Source organism: Euprymna scolopes, chromosome 24 (genome assembly GCF_053919585.1).
Source record: "Euprymna scolopes isolate OS-2025 chromosome 24, ASM5391958v1, whole genome shotgun sequence".
In the NCBI taxonomy this organism is placed as follows: Eukaryota; Metazoa; Mollusca; class Cephalopoda; order Sepiida; family Sepiolidae; genus Euprymna; species Euprymna scolopes.
In genome coordinates this window covers 63,886,448-63,907,520 of record NC_136505.1, presented here as the reverse complement: position 1 = coordinate 63,907,520, position 21,073 = coordinate 63,886,448, and the positions used below count along the sequence as shown (strand labels likewise).

The 21,073-nt window shown below is 32.4% G+C and overlaps 1 protein-coding gene across 1 annotated transcript in view; it reads right to left on the bottom strand.

Annotated features, from left to right (window-relative positions):
- LOC145246750 (IQ calmodulin-binding motif-containing protein 1-like) overlaps positions 1-21,073 on the bottom strand; it is a 56,270-nt gene that overhangs the window by 26,768 nt on the left and 8,429 nt on the right. Inside the window, exons 2-7 of the mRNA XM_080108516.1 lie at positions 18,831-18,993; positions 16,754-16,886; positions 11,878-11,977; positions 9,638-9,737; positions 7,269-7,364; positions 4,403-4,477 (exon numbers count right to left, since the gene is read on the bottom strand). Coding sequence (XP_079964642.1) covers positions 4,403-4,477; positions 7,269-7,364; positions 9,638-9,737; positions 11,878-11,977; positions 16,754-16,886; positions 18,831-18,993 — 667 coding nt within the window. The remainder of the gene's footprint in view (positions 1-4,402; positions 4,478-7,268; positions 7,365-9,637; positions 9,738-11,877; positions 11,978-16,753; positions 16,887-18,830; positions 18,994-21,073) is intronic.

Sequence of the window (21,073 nt, the reverse complement as noted above, 5' to 3'; positions counted from 1 at the left end):
GATCACTGTTTCATGACAGGTATATACACCATAAAGATTTTCTTGCATTTTCTGTATATTGGTTTTTCAAAATAAGCATTGTTTTCGCATTAAATTTTCAGATTATAAAACAAGAATTTAAAAATAAAAATTACTTGTTTACCTGCTTTATGATTACAGTCTATTGAAAGACCTGAGCACAAGTCAAAAATGGTTGTTCAACTAGAAATTTATTCATCAACTTCTCTGTAAATGCTGCACTCATGCATCCGGGTACATCTGAGAATAAGTCTCGTTATATTCCAAAAATATCGCTTTCAATCCCCACCTTTCTTCTGGGGGTAGATGTGCAAATTTGGATTCCATGTTTTTTTGTTTTTTTTTCCTCAGAATCGCCAAAATATTTAACTTAATTGGGGGGGGGGGAGATATCCTTCTCTACATAAGTTTTTCTTTCAGGAAAGACTTGCTTCATAGCTTTGCCGTACTATGGTGCTATTAGCACTGATTTTTCTTCTGCCCATTTGAAATGTTTTTTCAGCATATTAATATTGATATTATCCCTTTCATTTGAATATTTCTATCAGCTTTTTTCTTCAGCAAATAATCCTTTGTGGTTGGGTGATGGGCCAATTATTCTTTATAGTTTTGTTTTTCGCAACTCCATTAGTGGTTTGGTATAAGTTCCAAGTTGATTGTTATTTGGTCTTTATGATACCGGCTGATGCATCCAAGTATATCATGACAATTTCATAGGCCTTCACTACACACACACACACACATATATATATATATATATATATATATATATATATATATATATATATATATATATATCCATTTGAAACAAAGCATGTTTCCCAAAGTCTCTTAGTGTTCCTCCACAATACAGGAAAAGCTGAAATTGACATCACCCTTTTTTCAATCATCTCCATGTGAGTTGACTTATGCACACAGCATGCAGGGTGATATGCTGTGGATTTATGTCATAGTTAAGTAGTAAGTGCCGGCTAATGCATAGAATGATTCTTTGAAAATATTTTGTTGTGCGTGGCTTTCGTTTCCCATCTATATTGTTTCATTCCACCTTGAATTATAATCTTTTCCTTCCATTTTACTTGTGGGAAAGTAGAGGGAAAGTGCACAAGAGAGAGGGAGAGAGAGGGAAAGCATGAGCGAAAGATGGGTGGGTGAGGTTCTCTGCCTGGATAGTTTTTAGTTCATGGGTGGATAAAAAAGGGGATATTGGCTGACTGTTAGCTCTAAAAGGAGGGGATCGTCTGGCCCTTTCTGTGTTACAGCCCAGATATGATTTTTACATCACAGATTTCATAGGATTTAAACTAATATTAACTTAATCTGCATAATAAATTCAATCAGTCAAATTTTTAAAACTTCCAAATATCTAAAAGAAAAAAGTAATTATTAAATGTTGCTAAAAATTTCGATATTTTACAAACAGTAGGAATGAGTTTTTAAATTTAACATGAATTAACTTCTCCATTGCCTTTTCTTGAGCCTTTTCTTGACATGCACTAATTAACCAAGACATCTGATGAAACTTCTTGATACTTGCATCTTGGTTTTGGGAAGTGAGATTTTATTAAATACTAGCAGGCTGCCCAGTCATAAAATACACTTAAATATTATATTTTAATTAATGCAGATTTGGTATTCATTATAAACAGAAATATTATAGGTATCAAACTTAATGTTAAATTCCTTAAAAAAAAAAAATGAAGTAAAAAAACAAAAGAAAAACAGAAAGAAACTGATACATGTGCATGCAAGTATTATGTTTTTTTAAACAGTTCACTTCCTGTAAGTAAAAACAAGTAATTGAACGGAGATAAAAACCAAAACCTTAAGACAGTGAGTCAAGTACGATAACGATTAAGCCAGCTTGCCATGATCTTGTTTTCAAACCTACTTATTCTTAACATAAGTCATGTGAATGATCCATACATATGCATTCGTGAAACAGTTAACAAAGAAATAAAAATCCGATGACTCCCCTAAGTACCAATTTTTCAATTTTGACCCCTAGGCAGCCTTTTTTTCTGGATGAAAACCGATTAAAAAGTTTTGCATATATCTGAATACCCTATATACCAAATTTCAAGTCTGTAGATCAAAAATTCATTGAGTATATAGGTTAAGCAGTGTTCTTACACACACACATTCTCACTTTTATAGATTACTAGGAGTTCAGCCTGGCTTTGTTCGGGCCCTATGTACTGTTCATAACTTTATGTGCATATGTATATATTAAAAAGTGTGCATTTGTATGGTAATGCCTTTCTATATAATAGGCTTCCTTAAGTACCATAGAGAAAAGTTGGTAAGGATCGCAGAGGTCAAATATTTTTAAACTTTGACCCCATAACATTTATTGTTTTGAGCTCAAATCAAGTTAAAATGTTTGACTCATATCCAAATAACCTACATATAAAATTTCAAGTGTTTAGACCCAAGATTGGCGAAGGAGTTTGGTAGAATATGTGAAGTTCAACTCTTTCAACCGTGACAACTCTGCAGCAAAACTTTCGCCAAAAAACTGATTAAAAAGCTTGCTGCATGTCTGAATACCCTTTATGCATAATTTTAAATGTCTAGATCCAAAATTGGCTTAATAGTTTGCTAGAGACCGCAAATGTAAAATCTTTTGAACTTTGACCTTTTGGCAGCCAGATTTTCAGCCAAAAACCAATTAAAAAGCTTGCCTAGTGTCTGAATACACTTTATGTAAAATTTCAAATGTTTAGATTAAAAATTGGCTGCCTTATTTATTAGAGACCGCAAAGATCAAATTTTTTTTTAACTTTGACCCCAGTTTTGACCCTTTAACAGTTACTGTTTTAGTCTCAAATCAAATTATAAAGTTAGATCCATGTCCAAATAACCTATATCTAAAATTTCAAGTGTTTAGACCCAAAATTGGTGGAGGAGTTTGGTAGAGTTCTCAAAGGTCAAATTGTTGGACTTTGACCCCATAACAGCCAAATTTCAGGCTGAAAACCAATCAAAAAGATTTTCCCAAATCTCAATACCTCGTATGTAAAATTTCGAGTCTGTAGACTGAAAATTGACAGTTATTTGGTAAGGAAATGTACACAGACAGACAAACACATATTTTCACTTTTGGTAATAAAAATATATATATATATATATATATATATTAGCATTTCAGCCCGGCGTTGCCCGGGTGTTTGAAGGTGTATGTTGAGCAAAAGAAAAAAAAACAAAAAGGGTAGAAGGCAGGCAGGCTCAAACCCGTACTGCAAAGGAGGAAAAGAACAGGAAAAAAACCTGACGTCTTTGCTGTTACGACCACTGCCAAACCAGAATTGATGTAGGTTTTAATTAAGGCTAGACAATCGAAAGGAGAGGATGACTTTCGAAAATATTGGCGAAAAAAGCGACCTCCCCTTCCTCACTGTAGAAAAGTGCCCAGTTGAAGGTGAAGACAATGTTTTTAGCCAATTTTCCAATATTTGTCGTCTGAAAAGTCGAACTTCAAAACGATACTGATCTTGTAAAAATCTGTCGCCTCTGTCGAAAGTTTTAGACAGACATGCAAACATACATACATTTATATATTGGTAACTCAAATTTTAGACCCAAACCGATTAAAAAGCTTGCCCTATCTCTGAATACCCTTTATGTAAAATTTCAAATGTTTAGACCAGAAATTGTCTGAGTAATTTGGTAGAGACGAAGTGTCAAATTTTTTTTTAACTTTGACTCCTATTATGACCCCTTAACATTTGTTTTGGGGTCAAATCAAGTTATTAAGTTAGATACATGTCGAAGGAACCTATATCTAAAATGTCAAGTGTTTTGACCCAAAATTGGCAGAGGAGTTTGGTAGAGTTCTTAAAGGTCAAATCGTTGAACTTTGACCTCATAACAGCCAAATTTCTGGCCGAAAACCGATTAAAAAGATTTTCCTAAATCTCCATACCCTGTATATCAAATTTCGAGTCTGTAGACTGAAAATTGACAGAGTTATTGCGTAGGGAAATGTAGACACACAGACACATTCACTTTTATAGATATAATAGATAGATTTGTCTATGCATTTTTCTCATTTCTTTTTTAAATTAACATCTATTTAATGTTTGTTGTTACATTCCTGAAACGCTATTGACGTTCAACATTTCCCCATTTTGATTTGTAATCCTTTCCCCTGATTATTTACTTATTTCTTTTTAGTGCATATAATTTTAACTATAATCAAAAGTTTAATTTGTTTAATTTTTTGCTATTTCCCCTCACCAACAGAAAAAAAACACAAACAATATTTAAAGATTCAATATTGCTTGAAGTGAAAAAGTTTATATGATTTGCATAATAAAATCAGACAAACTATAGAAATAAGCAAGTTGATACTATAATCATATTTGTGAATAGTCATACTTACTTATATTTTGTGCACAATAAATCAACTAAAGGTGCATGATGTTCACAAAATTCCAAAACACAGCGACTCGCGGCTCTAGAAACAATGGAGCAAAACAAAAATTTTCAGTTGTTTTTAAAATAAATAAACAACAAAAATCTAATCTTCGCATAAGACAAGACAAAAATTTAAACAATTAAAAAATAAAATAAGTGAGATTCCATGTCTGCCAGGGACAATACTATTAAGAATATAATGCCTTATTGTTCTCTTGTAAAGAACCCCCCTCCAGAAAAACAATAATTGTCAACCAAATATCCTTTACTTAAATAGAAGAAATATGCGTCTTACAACAAAAATAAAAAAGAAACCTAAAATGCATGATATTCATTTTTTCTGCAATATTTAGGTGGACAGAAACACACACACACACACATCTATTATTTATTACATAAAAAAATTAAAAGAAAAATTGTTTTCTATGTTGAAAGTTCAATTATTTCCATATGAATTTACATTTTTGGGGTCTGGTTTACTTGTATTTGTTTTTGTATTCATCCTGAAGCAGTTGGGCCGACTCCATCCAGAGAATTTACCACATTTCAAACAAATGCTAACTGCAGTTGCAAATACAAGAGTTAGCCAATTATGGTTCTAGTGGCAAGGGTTCAGGATCAGCTTGGTATCATGTTTTAATGGTTTGAGCCAGATTTTTAACTGACCGCCGCATTGTTTTTGTTTTTTCAACCCTGAAAAGGAGCTGGGTCAATGATTTTGTGGATGAAAATTATCTGGATGATGTTGAAGAATGTGACCAAACCAACGAAGACATCTCAAGAGGAGAGCTTTCTGCAGAGAGGCTATGTTACAATGAGAACGAACAATGGCATTTGAGATGAACTGTTAGCAACGAACACAAGAATGCTATCCAATGAATTTTTAAATGGGATCAATTTAATGAAACATTTCAAAAGAATTTGGTCTGTATATTCATATTGTATCACCACCACCACCACCACCACCACCACCATCAGGAAGGCGTTGGTAGCTAAGTGGTTAATGACATGCACTGACAACCTGCAAGTTCGAATTCAGTTTATCCACCAAAACATTTTCAATTAGGGATGTTAGCAACCTTCACATGACTATGACACGACTCCCGTAATTAACCAATGTCTTTCTAGTTTTAACGAGAAATATATGGGTGAAACAAATACCAACAATAATCATCAAATTCATAGGAAAATGTATTAATAATGTTCAACAACAATATTCATCATCATCGGTTTAACATCTGTTTTACACATTGACACAGGTTTGACGACTTTTAGAAATTTATTTCCAAACTCACCTAGCTATATAGCCAGGCCATCATTTAAATTATGCAACGCAACAGATTTTCTTTGGAAGTCATTTCCTTAGTTGATTTTTTATAGGCTGGATGTCCTTCCTGATGCCAACACAGTCAGGTGATGAGGATCAGTAGTTTTATTGAGACATCGTCTCTAGAAGATTGCCTACCAAGGCAAAATAGTGCTTCACCTGCCTTAAGATTGTAGATAATGTTTTCTTGGTAAGGATTTTATTTGATGTTTTAATCAATTTTTCAACCTTGAAGTAGTAGTAGCAAAACAGCAGCACATTCTTTTGAGCAACAGATCACAGCTTTTTCTTTAAACATCTTAGTTTTTTTTTTTAGTTTTTATTACTACAAATGATGGAGATAGGGGGCCAGGATTTCTTTTATCAAGGCCTGATGGCCGACCCTGAGGCCTCAGTTAGTGCTGGAGTGCCACTTCCAGAGATAGGAAGGTTTACACCATTGTTTGCCTTTTCTTGCATGGTGTATAAACAAGTTGAGAGTCCCTTTTTATCCAGGGTGCCAGCCTGCTTGCCAATATTTATTATTCATATTTTTATAGGAGTTCCATATTGCCTACAGCTTTTTATTTTTTTATCAAAAGCTCCTGTCTATTAATAAAGGGGGTGTCCCTATCCACAATCTGTAGGACGTGCTGGATGGCTTGAGGAGACCATTCTTTTTTAAATAATGTTTACTTCTAATGAAAAATATCCTCACGTCAGGGTCTCTGACAGACCCCTATACAAAGAGACTAAAAGTACCTGAGGATGGTGTCTAGTAGGTATTCAAGTTCACTCTTAATTATGTGTGTGTGTGTAAATAAAAAGAAACAAAACTTTTTTATTAAAAGCTGAAACAAGATTCAATTAAAATCAATCAAAATAAAATCAATTAAAATAATATCAATTAAAATAAAATGATCCCCAAAGAGGTTTCATCATTATTTAACATTTTTAGTTCTTGTCCAGAATTCCCCCATATTAAAAACAAAAATAAAGAAAAAGTTTTATGATGTACATACCTGTCACAAAACGAAAATATGATATTCCTAAAATCACATAAATTGATCCAGTAGTTTTATTTTTACTAAAAAAAAGTCATTATTAAGTACTTAATGAGAATTCGTAGTCATTACAACAAAAATCTTGTAAGTTTGAATTATGTTGAGTTATCTCCTTTATTTTTTGAGACCGTTTTCAATATGGCATCACAAGACAGTCATTCCTTGAAAAGCCATAAAATTTAATTAACTACTTGATCAATTTACGTAGCTTTTGGGATATGATATTTTGTTTCCATCACGGGTATATCCATCACATTAATTTTTCTTTAATTTCACTTTTTAGTATAGGGAGAATACTGGAAAACACAGAAAGTTCAAAGTTTAAAACTAGTAGGAAGAACAGTGGAAATCATAAGGTTGAGAACAGCTGCCATATCTTCCTTACAGACCAGACCTGATGCTGTTTGGTTTTAAGAGGATTTTAGTTTGTGAAAGGCAGAAAGATTATTTTTTTTACTTACGAACCAACTTTTGGGTCTGTATAAACGGACAATTTATAAATCAGTTCATCAAAGATTGTGTTCAGAGTCGTCTCATCTAATTGTCTTAACATTTTCCTAGAAATTAATAAATTTAAAAATTTTAGAGTCAGTCAAATGAAAGAGGTCGATGAGTCATAAATACAAGTGGATTTTTTTTTAAGTAAAAGCAAAGTAATTTTATTTAGTGCTTGTTTAGAATTACTGTAAGATGTACATAGCCATGATAGAAACAAAATATTGTATATTAAAAATCATGTAAATAGTTTTATTTTTAAATAAGAAAATCAAATTTTGTGGCTAAACAAAAAGTGACACTCTTGTGATGGTATCTTAAAAACAGTCTGAAGGTATAAGGCAGATAAATCCAAATAATTAAAACTTTTGCAAGATTTTAGAAAGTCATTCTTAATAGGGGGAGGACATTGAAAAACTCAAAATCGCTTAACAATTATTTTCTTTATAAAAATAGAACTAATTGATCAATTTATGTGATTTTTGGTGAACAATATTTTCTTCCAACCACAGCTATGTACATAAAACAGATTTTTTCATGAGTTTTTTTTTTTTTTTTCATAATTATTCCAAACCATTTTATATCAAAAAACTTATCTGAAATGAAATGTTATAAAGCTATCACAATGCAAGGAATGGAAATTTTTCCATATGTTGCATTGTGATAACCTTCTAACATTTCCCTCAATACATAATTTGCACAATGCTTCAAGCAAACTACATTTCTTTATTATTTGAAGTTGATTTACAGCAAATAATGATTTTATGTCTGATGAAATACGTTTTGAGGCAATTCAAAATTGTGAAAATTCAGATACCTTCGATTTTTTTTTTTTTTTACTTGGAGTTCACCACTTATCAAGGCCCAATGGCCACTCAGGGATAAGGGTTATTGTGTGTACAGTAATCAAAGGGATAGTGTAGCAATAGTATTGGAGAATTGATAAAGTGTCATTACTTAGGGGGGGGGCGGTTCATCAGGAATTTGTTTGTGTTGGACTTGAAGACATCCAGGTTGAAGTCGGGAGGGAAACAGGCAAGCGGAACAAAGTTCCACAGGCGTGCAGTTCTAAGAAAGCTTTGTTCATGGTACCTATGTTTTGATTTAGGCACAGATAGGGAGTGGGGAAAATTATTGACGGTGGTTTCAGCTAGTCGGGTGTTTTTTGAGAAAGATTGGTGAGGGGGGACCAGATAATGGAGCTCAGACGAGCACCTGCCATGGAAATAATGATAGAACAATGACAGGCTGGCTACGTCTCTTCTGTGGGAAAGAGGTTGCAGGGTAGAGAAAAGGGCATCCCCCACCAAGGCACAGAGTCTATTTTGTACTTTGTCAAGGCAGGATAGGCTGTTTTTTGCAGCCCCCGCCCAGATGTGGCAGCAGTACTCCATCTTTGGACGTACTTGGCTCTTATATAGATAGAGAATTGCATCATTAGTGAGATATTTTCTGGAGCGGTAGAAGGATCCCACCATTTTCCCAACGACCTTGGCCACAGACTTGATGTATGTGTTCCATTTAAGATCAGGTGTAAAGGTCAAACCCAGGAGCTTATCAAATCCTGGGGCCTCCCTTAGACGAGAGCCATCCATTTCAATTGATGCCAGATGGGGATCAGAGCGTTTATGATGTAGAGATAGGAGCTTGGTCTTAAATGCATTAAAGGTAACCAGCCACCTCTTTCACCACTGTACCACGCGCTCAAGATCAGAGGAGAGAGAATCAGAGAGAACATCGTCATTTACGGCCTTTGATGTGTTGCCATAGATGGTCGTGTCATCAGCATAGATGTCAACGAAAGATGACTTTGTGAAATTTGAACAATTGATATTAGACATAAATTAATTAATATTCCCCAAAGTGAGGTATTTAAACAAAATTTTGAAGAGCATAATTTTGGCATAACCTCCTATTTGAAAATGAAAATATTTCAGATTTAATCCATAGTAATTAGCCATTAATTAAGCAAGAGGGAGTTATCTCACTTTGTTTCTTGATACTTTTTTCAAAATGGAGGGTGAGACAGTCACTTCTTGGATACTCAAAAAATTTGATTTTCTTAGTTAGATATAAAACTACTTGATCAACTTACATCAATAACTCTGGCATTCAGCAATTACAGAAAAGCATTTTTATCCAATTCTTTAGTGCCTTCTTCTTGCTAATAACTTAAGTTAATAAAGAATATTAGTCTCAAAGAGAAAATTTCAAATGCAAAATCAGTTAACATTTGTTGACATTCACCTTCATTTGTAGAAATTTCTATTTAAAGAGTTTTCAATTACATGTTGAAATGACAACAGCATAAACTAATATCAAGAATGTTTCTCACCAGTTGAGTCTTGTGATATTTTGGATAAATTGAATAATTTCTTTGCCAATTTGTGCATCGTCAGTCATCAATAACTTTAAGACAAGGTCATTTTGAATAACTAAAAAACAAAAAAAAAATCATGTTACATATGGAAAGAAAAAAAACAAATATAATTTGGTTAAATTTGAAGCAGAAAGTTTGATTAAAAACTTTTGGTGCTTGTTAAGTTAGATTCGACAGATCAATTTTTTAAATGTGTGGTTTTAAGCAAAAATAACAGTACTTACTTGTCATGTGGAAAATAATATATAAAAAAAAATGACAAAAATTTATCTAATAGAAAATTATTTATGGTTAAGAGTGTTACAGGGAAAGGCTGTCCCCTTTCCATGTAAATTAGAAGAGTAATAAGTAAGTGAAAATGAGATTAGGATAAGCCGAAACTCGAACCTTGTAAGCAAGGTTAAGACTTGGAATGTTAGAATTTAATCTATTATTAAATTCTATTAGAAATAATTAGATATTGTTTATATCGTAAAAATAATTGATTGTTCATTCTTTTATAAAACTGAATATTAAAAATGTCAGCTAAAGAATGAACAATACAAATTAAAAATATATTGTTAAAAATAGGTAAAAATTATATGTTGAGAATTCTTTTGTTGTCAAAAGCGTGTTGCAAAAACATGCATAGCCACGTGAATTGGTCACGTTTGAGAAATACACTTCTGACGTCATAGATGAAGGGGGATTCTTAATATAGGAGCTAGAGTTAGTCAGTCAGAGAGTCAGTCGAGGCAGTCAGCAGAAGAGTAGAGTCGAGAGCAGTTGAGTTGGGTTGAGTTGGAGTCAGTCCTTTGGAAGCGAAAGGAAGACTTGTAGATCCTAAATTTGAATTGCTGAGGTCATCAGCATTCAACCGGTCCAATGAATAAAGAATTATCATTGTGTTTTTGTAAAACTGTCGTCATGTGTCATCTTTCAACATTCAAAAGGTAATGTGTTAATCATCTTGTAATGAACATTGTGTAACCCTTACAAGATTATGCATCTCCCCTCCTCTGTGTTAAGAACATGTATACATCTCCATTCAGTATATATATGAAGTCCCAAGCATCCCAGAACTGTATAAATGTCTTCTCTCCCTCATCATCACTATCTTTGTATTCTGTTATACATGTCATCGTCAATATGACCCCTCACCATCTCCAATATGAACCCCCCATCATATCTCTTTAACATGTACCCCTATGCAATAAAAGTAATTTTTATGAAATTAATTACGGGGGAGAATTGCATTTCCATAAGCAACAACAACAGTACTTACTTGTCATGTCAAAAATAGTAATATGTCCCAAAATTACGAAAAATTCATCAGGTAGAACAACTGCTATTGTGTTTTTAGTAAAAAAAAAAAAAATCTATCACTAAAATGTTGGTCAGTATTAAAGTGGCTAAAAGAGAGGTATGTACCCCGTAGGTGAGTATGTCACGGCATAATCACGTTGACACACCGGTTTTCATCAGATCACCAAAGTTAAGCAATGTTGAATCTGGCTAGTACCAGATGGGTGACCATTTGGGAATTCGGGGCACTGTATATGCTTTCTGCTTATCTGGGCATTGTTTCCAGTCGTTCCGAACCTCCACTTGCCACTGATATTTAACAATATCGACTCAGGAAAGGTGTGGTTGGAGATTGTGCAACTCTTGCCACAAAAATTCCATGCGCAGGCACCCTTACAGTGGGAATCCATAGTCTGTTAAGATTGAAGGAAGCCTTTTTAATATACCCTGTATTCGCAATCTTCAAGTTGTCCATAGCTAGGGAAAATGCAATTTTCTGTACAAATTACTTTTAACTATAAATAATTTTCTACTTGATGAATTTTCATAATTTTTGGATATATTACTATTTTTTACATGACACTACTGTTGGTTTAGCTTAAAACCGTATTAAAAAAAAGAAATCCATGTTAACAAGCACCAAACTTTTTTTTCAATTTTTGTCCAGAATTCTCCCTATTTTTTATCTTCGTCCCGTGACTGGTACGTACATCATACAGACATTTCTGTATTTTCTTTAATTTTAAATACTGCCATAAATGCCAATCTGAATAAGCACCAAAAATTGACTTTAACTTTCTAATTCTAAGCGAACACATTTCATATGAATGAGAGATTAATAAAAAGGTAAAAAATTTCAGCATGTTTTCGTCCCAAGTGCAGACAAAGAACAAAACACAAAAATGACTCACCCAATTTTGGCAAGAAAATATGAAAACTTGCCAAGACAAGCAGGGATTCAAGAACCATTCGAAAATATTCACAAAATTCTTCTCGGACTTCCTGCGTCCCCTTGAAAAAATGAAAAAAAGAAAAACATTGCCCATTTAAACAATAAAAATCTTGAAAAAAAACAAAACAAAACCAACAAAATTAAAGAGTCAAAACAAGGAGTATACGCTGTAAACAGACACAATGTTGCAGAAAAATCTTACACTTGACAAAAAGAAGGTGCTGAGGAGCATAGTGAAGCCCTGGATGAATGAGATCGCCAGATTGTGTTATTTTTATTTGTATAATTTTGTTAATTTTAGTTGCAGCAAGATTCCATTCCTATACACAAAGCCAAGATGACCAGGCAGGGTTTAAAATTGTTACAATATTTTTTAATTTTTTATGTAGTAGAGATTTAGAAGGCTATCACAATGCAAGGAATGAATAATATTTTTTATATTATTAGAGGGTATGATTAAAGAAAATTGGAAGGTCTTACTTATAGATACTGAAGATAAGGAACTAACCAATCAAAGTAAGCCACATTCTGCTAGCAACCAATCAGAAACCAGAATCGCTCCAGAAAAATATTTGATTTTTTAAATTCTTGCACATAATTTTTCGTGTCCATATGAGCAAGATCTTTGCTCTTCGTCTCCAAAATTTTAAAGTTCAAGACTTATACAGATCATCTACCCACCGAAAACTCTTTTTCATCTTCAGGACTTATACAAATCAGCTATCAAAAACTCCTCTGAAATTAAACATGGCTTTATATTAAAAAAATAAAATAAAAAAAAATAGCCATTACAAAGTTGATTTTAATCTCAATAGTCCTAATTGTCTCCCCCTAATTTATTAAACATGGTGAATCAAAATATGTCTCGCTGAATTTTTTTGACGAGTACATACATAATGTTAGTTGGAGATTTTTCCGTACTTTTGTTTTGAAAATCTAAAGTAACCTTGTGGCTTTGTGTCTGAAAGTGTGTTGCCTATTAGTGCTTTGAAATAGATAAAACATACCAATTTTTAAATTAACTCTGTTCTTCCCTGATGTACTTTTTTTAAATGATAATAACTTTGAAACAAACATAAAAAATTAAGTGTTAACACAACAAAGTGAGACAATAGAAATATATTCAAAATCACTTCTTTTTAATTTGATTCTTGAAGAAATAAATTTGGAAATTAAAAAAACTTTGGTTATAGTCAGCTAACGCAATTCCTAATTTTCTGCAGAGCGCTACCAGAAGCAGTGACAACGTAAATCAGTTCCTTCATTTTTATTATGTATTGGATACGCTCTTTTATGCTGTTTGAAATTTAGTTATTTTGATTTCAAGAATTTCATTTTTATATTTTCATAAACACATATCTGTTTTATAAATACAAATAGAAAAGTTTTATTTTTAAAATTCAAAAGAAAAAAAAACTTATTTTTTATAATTTTATAAATACATATTTCTTATAAGCTTTCAAATAAAATAAAATTTTATATTTTTTTGACTTTGGTATTAAAAGTGCAAATAAAAACTAATTGTGTTATTTTTATTTGTATAATTTTGTTAATTTTTATTGTATACTTTTCAATAATGTCTTTTTCTTATATTTTATTTCAATAAATCGCTTCACAATAGAAATAATGAAGAACAATAAAAGTGAAGGTAGTGCTCCACACAAAATTAAGTACATAAGCCAACTAAAATTTTTTAATAAATTTAAATTAAAACCTCAAAATTTAAGACAAAACAATAAGCAGTATTTTACATTAATTCAAATATCTATGCATTTATTTGAGTAGCTTTGTGTGCATTCTTAATCTCTATATTAATAAAATTGTGTAACCACTTTGTGTTTATTTCTTGTATCAACGAAAAAAAATTTTATTTCCTATTAATCGATAATTTATTCAAATCAAAAATATGTAAAATAAAATAAAATTTTTTAAATCCTATTAAAACATTGGTAATTATACAGTGCAGAAATAACAGTACTATTTAAAAACTCATTCTTAATATATCGAGGCAGGAGAGCTTTTTTTTTTTTTTTTTTTTAACTATTCTATACTTTTAACTAACAATTTAATAAACAAAAGATACTGTAAAAATTGAATTTAAGTTGAAAATCCTATCTAAAAAATAGCATGGTCCATATTCTGCATAAGTACCAAGAAATTAATTACAAAATTAAATCTATCAGAATACATTCCGGTTTCTTCATAAACAAGTCAGCTATTTTAATCCTTTGTTAATACCTAAAAAAAGAATAAATGATCTTGTGATTTTCAAATTAGAAGAAATTTTTAAGTATTTAAACTGTCAAATAGAATGTCATTTCTCGCTTTAAAATTATAATCAAATTTTAGGGACATTGCTTGTTAGCATCTCTAATAATATTAGTCACAAAAATGATGTCCTCTTTTGACGTACACCTATATATATATATATATATATATATATAAACGACATTATTTTGCACCAACCTAATAAAATAATTGTTGTTGAACACAAATCATGGAATAAATAACAAAACCTCTTTTAAAAACAAAATTTATGAAATAAATTTGGGCAGTAGAAAATTAAAGATTGGACTATGTCCAAGGTTGAAAAAAGGAGAAGAAAGTTCTTTGGGTGCATCAGTCAAGCAGTCATTCTTTGTGGCATCCCAGATCGGCCAGCAATTATCTTCAGTGAAAATTGTTGATGCTGGATGGGGACAAGAGAGAAAGAGAGAGGTGTCTGGTTTTGCTGCTAGTTGGATTCTCTCTGCTCGCTGACAGAGGTTTCCAAAAGGGCTAAAAAAAATTCCTTAAGGGACAAATGAATCAATGCACTCTCCCAGCTGATTGCCGTATCACTTGGTGCAGGTGGTGTGCATTGATTCAGAAGAGAAAATAGATCTTTATTTGTGACTGCTACATCACCTCCTGCTTAGGCAAAAAGCAGACAGAGAAAAAAAAGTAGCAGTTGTAAAAAATAGAAATAGCAAGTAAAAGGCAATTCAGTTTACAAGACAATTTTTCTTTTTCTCTCTATGGAAAAATGTTCTTACTTTTCAGTGAAAAGTTTTACTCCAATAATTTTATAAATATACATTAAAACAATCGTAACAAAATTATAGTTTTATAACAATTTGAGGACATGCATTGCATGGAGAGAAATGATATGAGAATGACACGATAACTGTATAATGTCAGTCTTAAAGACAGGCTTAGATCTGATGACTTCAGGGGAAGAATAAATCTGAACAGTTCAGTGTAGAAAGAAGGAGACTTTCTTGTTTGATAACAGTGAGGCTGCTCATATACAGCACAATCACATTGACACACCGGTTCTTGCCAAATCACCAAAGTTAAGCAATGTTGAGCCTGCCCAGTACCAGATGGGTGACTATTTAGGAAGGCGTGGTGCTGTATGTACCGCGAGGTAAAACACCAGCTGGAGAAACTGGCGCGATTTATCTTTCTCTCGAGGGTAGATGGGACTCTCTTAAGCCATGGTAATCTAGTGATGGCGTCACGATAAAAAATATCCTTGATAGCCCTGGCGAAGCAACAAGTATTCAGCTACCAACAAGGTTTGAATTACACTACAAACTCGTGTAGTGAGTTCAATCTTGGCTGTGGCCGCACTGACTGGATGGATGGAGATGCTTGGATTAATAGAACAGTTGAGGTAGTAGGGTCAGTTGGCAGGGGAAATCCAAGAAAAATATTGGAAGAAATCATAAGGATGAATTTGAGAAAAAAAGGATAAATAAAAACCTGGCCAGAGACAAGGTTAGTTTGGAAATCAATTTCTAAAATCTGTTCAACACATGCCAGCATGTAAAACAGAAATTATGATGACGATGATGTAATGAAGCTTCCTATTATAGTAGATTCTTTCCAAGACTTGTGGAACACTGTCCTGCTGACTGCTTTCCTCCTATCCTATAGCCTTGGTCTTTTCAAAACTAAGGTCAAGAGACATCTCTTGTCTTAAACTTTCATTTTTGTTAGCTCCTTACATCAAGTGGTTTCATACTTTGTCTGGAGCGATTTCCATTAAAAAATACTTTTTTAAACTATATTATTCTGAAAGTTTCAATAAAATTAATTCTCATCCTTCTCTCTAGTAAAGTAATTCAACTTAAGGATTCTCATTTATCTTTATAATTGATATCCTTGAATTAGTTTAGTCACTTTTTGTTTGTAAACCTTTCAATTTTAACATTATACTCCAATTCACACGTCATTCATAAGTTTATGTATTTGAGTCACGTTGGGGTCACCAAATCTTTTACAGGAAAAAGAAGTCCAACATAAAGAAGTTCTTGATGAGCCGTTCCCCTGAAGTAATCCAATTTACCAAATTTACACTACTAATGATTGTATGATATTATCCCACTGATTACTATACACTCTTTAACTCTTATCCTCGAGTGGCCTCTGGACCTTGATAAGTGGTGACTCCTTTGTAAAAAAAAAAAAATCAGAAAAAAAATGACAAAGTGGATCAATACAAAAATAAATGGTTGTTTCAAGACCAATAGGTATCGATATCTCCTGTCTTTCTGGTAATCAACTTAGGTTTTTGTTAGCTCTTTACATCAAATGGTTTCACACCTTGTCTGGAGCGATTTCCATTAAAAAAAAAAAATGGGTGTGGAAGTGATTTTATTAAAAAAAAAAAATTAACAAAATATATAATAATGTGATTCACTTACTCTTTTTTTCATCATTCCATGAATGTGACATAGAAAAAGAGAATTTCTGCTATAAATTTCATTGTTTTTTTTGTTTTTTGTATAAAAGAATTCATGGATGACTTTTTTCTTTCACATTTGTAAAACAAACAGTAAAAAGCCTACCTCCAATATAGGAATCCGACTATATTCTTCATGAATTTTCAACGCAAGGCTCAACATATTCGTCACAGCTTTTGGGAGACTTTCCTCCTTGAATTCAAAGGAGTCAGCAAAATCAATGCCAACACAAATTTTACTGTAAAAAAAAATTTTTTAAATGGAAATGAACTCAAAAAAGTTTTGCAGATTGTGTCATTTTTCTTGTTAAAAGATTTCCTTATTTGAGAAATGAAAGAATAAAAGAAAGGCAAAACACTAATAACTTTACATATTAGAGACTAATAAATTAAAAATAAAGACATTATGACTATTTTTGTGCCTTACATATTTGGATATTTTTCCTTCTTTTTCCATATGCGTTTCGTCACGTTTTTTACACTACTTTTTCAATATATCTTTGTTAAAACAAAATTAAGCAATGAAATTTGCCATATAAGTGTATTTTTGTGCAAGGAATCAGAATATACTACTGAAAATCAAGAAATTAATAGTTTCCAAATAATCTACAGTAAATATGCTGCAATTCCTTAAAAATGCTATGTATCCATTAAAAGAAAAGAAGTTACAGAACTCAAAGCTGAAGTGTCATGCCTTCTATGTACAAAAAACTGAAATCGAAATCTAGAACTGTTTAAAAATGAATATATTGCAATATTTCTTTGGTATTATTGTAGATTAACACCTTCAGTTACCTCCCCCGCCATCTGACCACCTATCCAAAATACGATTCTATTTTTTTAGGCAATTACGTGTGAACATCCTGAAAAACGTTAATGAAAGATAAACAAAGATTATTTTAGAATTTAATGTAAAGTGATTCATTTTGAGCCATTCGAGCATTTTAGGGCAGTTAACCATATTTTCTATGGGAGACTTGCCACTCTGACTTTGGGTTAGGGTTAAGAGAAATTATGTGTGAACATCCTGAAGACTTGACAGAAACAAAACAAAAATAATTTTATAATTTAGAATGGGGGTTAGTTTCACATAAATTTAATGTAAAATAATTCACCATGTCAGGGCCATTCTAGCGTTTTAGGACAGTTAATTTATTTTTAATGGGAGATAAATCATGTGCATTTATAAGGAGCGATCTGTTTTTTTTTTTGTTTTTTTTTAGGTGCTTATATGTAGTGTAGTATTAAGGAGCTTGCCACTTGGACTTAGCATTATTGTTAGAGCTAAAGAAGATTATAGGAGGAGGCTTGCCACTCATACCTAGGGTTAGAGGTAAGGTTAAGGGATTTTTTTTTTTTTTTAAAAGGGCGTTTGACACTCATATTTATGGTTAGTGATTCATAATTATTGGGTTTTGAAAATGTTGTGGCTTAGATTTTGAACATCAAATTACTTTTAAATAAGCAAACTTAGGTAAATGAGGGTATGAAACTTCACAAGAATTAAGACAAACAAACAAAAATTAAAGTTTATTTAAAACAAGTGACGTCACTCTAACAGAAAACATGACGCTTTGGAATCAAGTATTTTTTGCCCACCTATTTAAATAATAAAAAAATTGCTAAAACTGACAAATCGTTCACAAAGTTTGAATGAATTTGATTTTTATTTTCAATTACATTTCATGTCCTTTTTTCTACCAAGTGACAGATTATTTTGTTTTTAAACTTTACACTCTAAGACGTTTTTTTATTTCTTAATTTCACTAGAAACTGAGCATCCCTACACTATTTAAATACTGATTTTTTTTTTTTTTTTTGCATTTTTTTTAATAATAATCCACTGAAAAAATTGTAAAAAAGACGAAAATGAAAAAAAAGTATTGGGACATGTAAACCAAAAAAATCATTTCACATTTTCGGTTGTTCAAAGCAAAACATTGCTTAATTAACCATTAAAAACTAATGCGATGGATAAAGTGCATTTAGAAAGCTTATTTCCTTGTCTTTTCAACCATATAAATATTTTTAACAATTTAACCAGAAATCACTTTGTCACCATCGTCAATGTTTAACCCACGTGTGGCAAAGACATGTTTAAAGAAGAAAAAGAAGATGCCACATAACAATGGTACAACACTATGACATGAGAAGCGAGGGAGAGGATTGAAATGAGAAAATACCTTAAGACAACCGAAAGCTGAGCGGCAGTTGCCCAACCACCATCAATCATGGTGTAATCACGTTTCAGGAAGATGATCATCGTTTGAACAAATTTATATTTCCATAAAAGCCGTCGAAGAGTTGCTGCTTCTTTAGACGCTGGATTAACAGCATCTAACAAGTCTAAAAAATAGATAAGTTTTTCAATTAAAAAGACAAAAAGCAAAACAGTACACTTCTCTCTCTCTCTCTCTCTCTCTCTCTCTCTCCATCTCTTTTAACTTAAAGACTATAAAAAGTTGGAGAAAAAAAGAACTTTCATGCCAGATTTAAAATGTAAGATTATAATATAAGTTATAGTTAATCTTAAATTATAACAATTTAAGATTAACTATAAACACGGCAAGTGCTCGTCCAATCTCAAATCTCTGGTCCCCCCCTCGCAAATCTTTCACGAAAAACACCTGTCTAGCTAAACCACTATCAGTAAGTTTCCCCACTCTTTATCTGTGCCTAAATCAAAGCGTAGATTCCATGAACAAAGCTTCTTTCTTAGAAGTGCACACCTGTGGAACTCTCTTCCGTTTGCCTGTTTCCCACCTGACTACAACTTGGATGTCTTCAAGTCCAACATAAACAAATTCTTGATGAATCGCTCCCTTAAGTAAGACACTTTATCAAATCTCCAATACTAATGATTACTATGATATTTTCCCATTGATTACTGTACACGCAATAGCCCTTATCCTCGAGTGGCTTCCGTGCCTTAATAAGTGATGACCTACATGTAAAAAAAAAAAAAAAATCTATTGCTGAACTTGCTTTAATTTTCTGCATAAAAAGAATGAATTCACGGGTTTTCTTTCCAAAAATGTGTGTCTTTAAGGTATATTTAGATATATATATATACTAACATAATACTGGTCCCAAGATGGATGTAAAGCAATAGGTATAGCATTTTGAGCTATACATTTTCATAGTTATAAATATGTAAAAGATATACAAATGATATATTTGCACTCTGTCCTGTAATTTAGGTCTGTCAACTTATGTAACAAAACATAATTCAGGCCTGTCAAATTACATAACTAAACATAATTTCGGTCTGTCAACTTTTAACCCAGTATTCAAGTATTTAAAAAACTGTAATGGATGAGACTGGTTGAGACTAAGAAGGTCATGTTGACCAAATGGGCATTTGACACTCATATTTACGGTTAGTGGTTCATAATTACTGGTTTTCGGAAGTGTCTTAAAGCTTTATCGGCATCTAACCACTGAGCTGAGCATTGCTGGTAGTCGTAAAGAACCCACTTTTTATTGAAAATCACAACCCAGTTGGGAAAGAGATCATTCTTGTTGCGTAAAAGAAGGGAAGATGACACTTCTTAAAGGCGTTTCTTTTGGTTGTCATTCAATTCGTGAAGCATCCATTTATTAAGTTTTTGTGTCTTTCTAATCTCTCTCAAGTGGTTGGAAATCATTATGTATGTTATGTCTAATTCAGAAGCAAGTTCTCGAACAGTTATGTGGAGATTGGCTTCAACTAAAGTTCTTAATTGATCATTGTCAACATCTGATGGCAGATCACTATGCTCATCATCTTCAAGACTCGTCGCCACCATGAAATTTCTTATACCACCATTGTGCTGTACATTCAATAGTGGTTTCTGGGCTAAACTTCAGCAGCTTTTTGGCATAGCTTGAATTGAAATCAGAAAATTGTGCGAATTTGCTTTTCTGAACAGACATAATAGTTTTAAAACAATTGTAATTTAAATGATTAGATAGAGCAAAAAACGCTCTTTAAAATGATAAAGTAATGGAAACTTATTTGAAAATACATCATTTGAAGGTCCTGAATATGACCTTAAACTATATCCAGTGGTGAGGTCCCAGCTTGCGGGCTTTGGGGAGTGTGGAGCCACCTTTTAATTTCCATTGCTCCCAGGTCCACTCTGGCCCGGAGTGACAGTACCTGTTAGGGTCCCAACTATGAGTTAAATAGAAACCGACTTGAAAACATATTCTATTAAAAATTTTTCTTCAAAATCTTTGGATTCAGCATTAAATAATCTGAAAAGGGTTGATATGCTGTAAAACAAAAACTAACCAACATCGTTTGAAATCAAAATTATAAATTCTACAAAAACTTTCCCATCAAACTAATAGTTTGCATGCTTTTGCATGGGAAACCAATAGAGCATGCGTGTGTGTTGTTTTGCTTATGGCGGCGGCGATAGAAAAACATTACGTACTTACA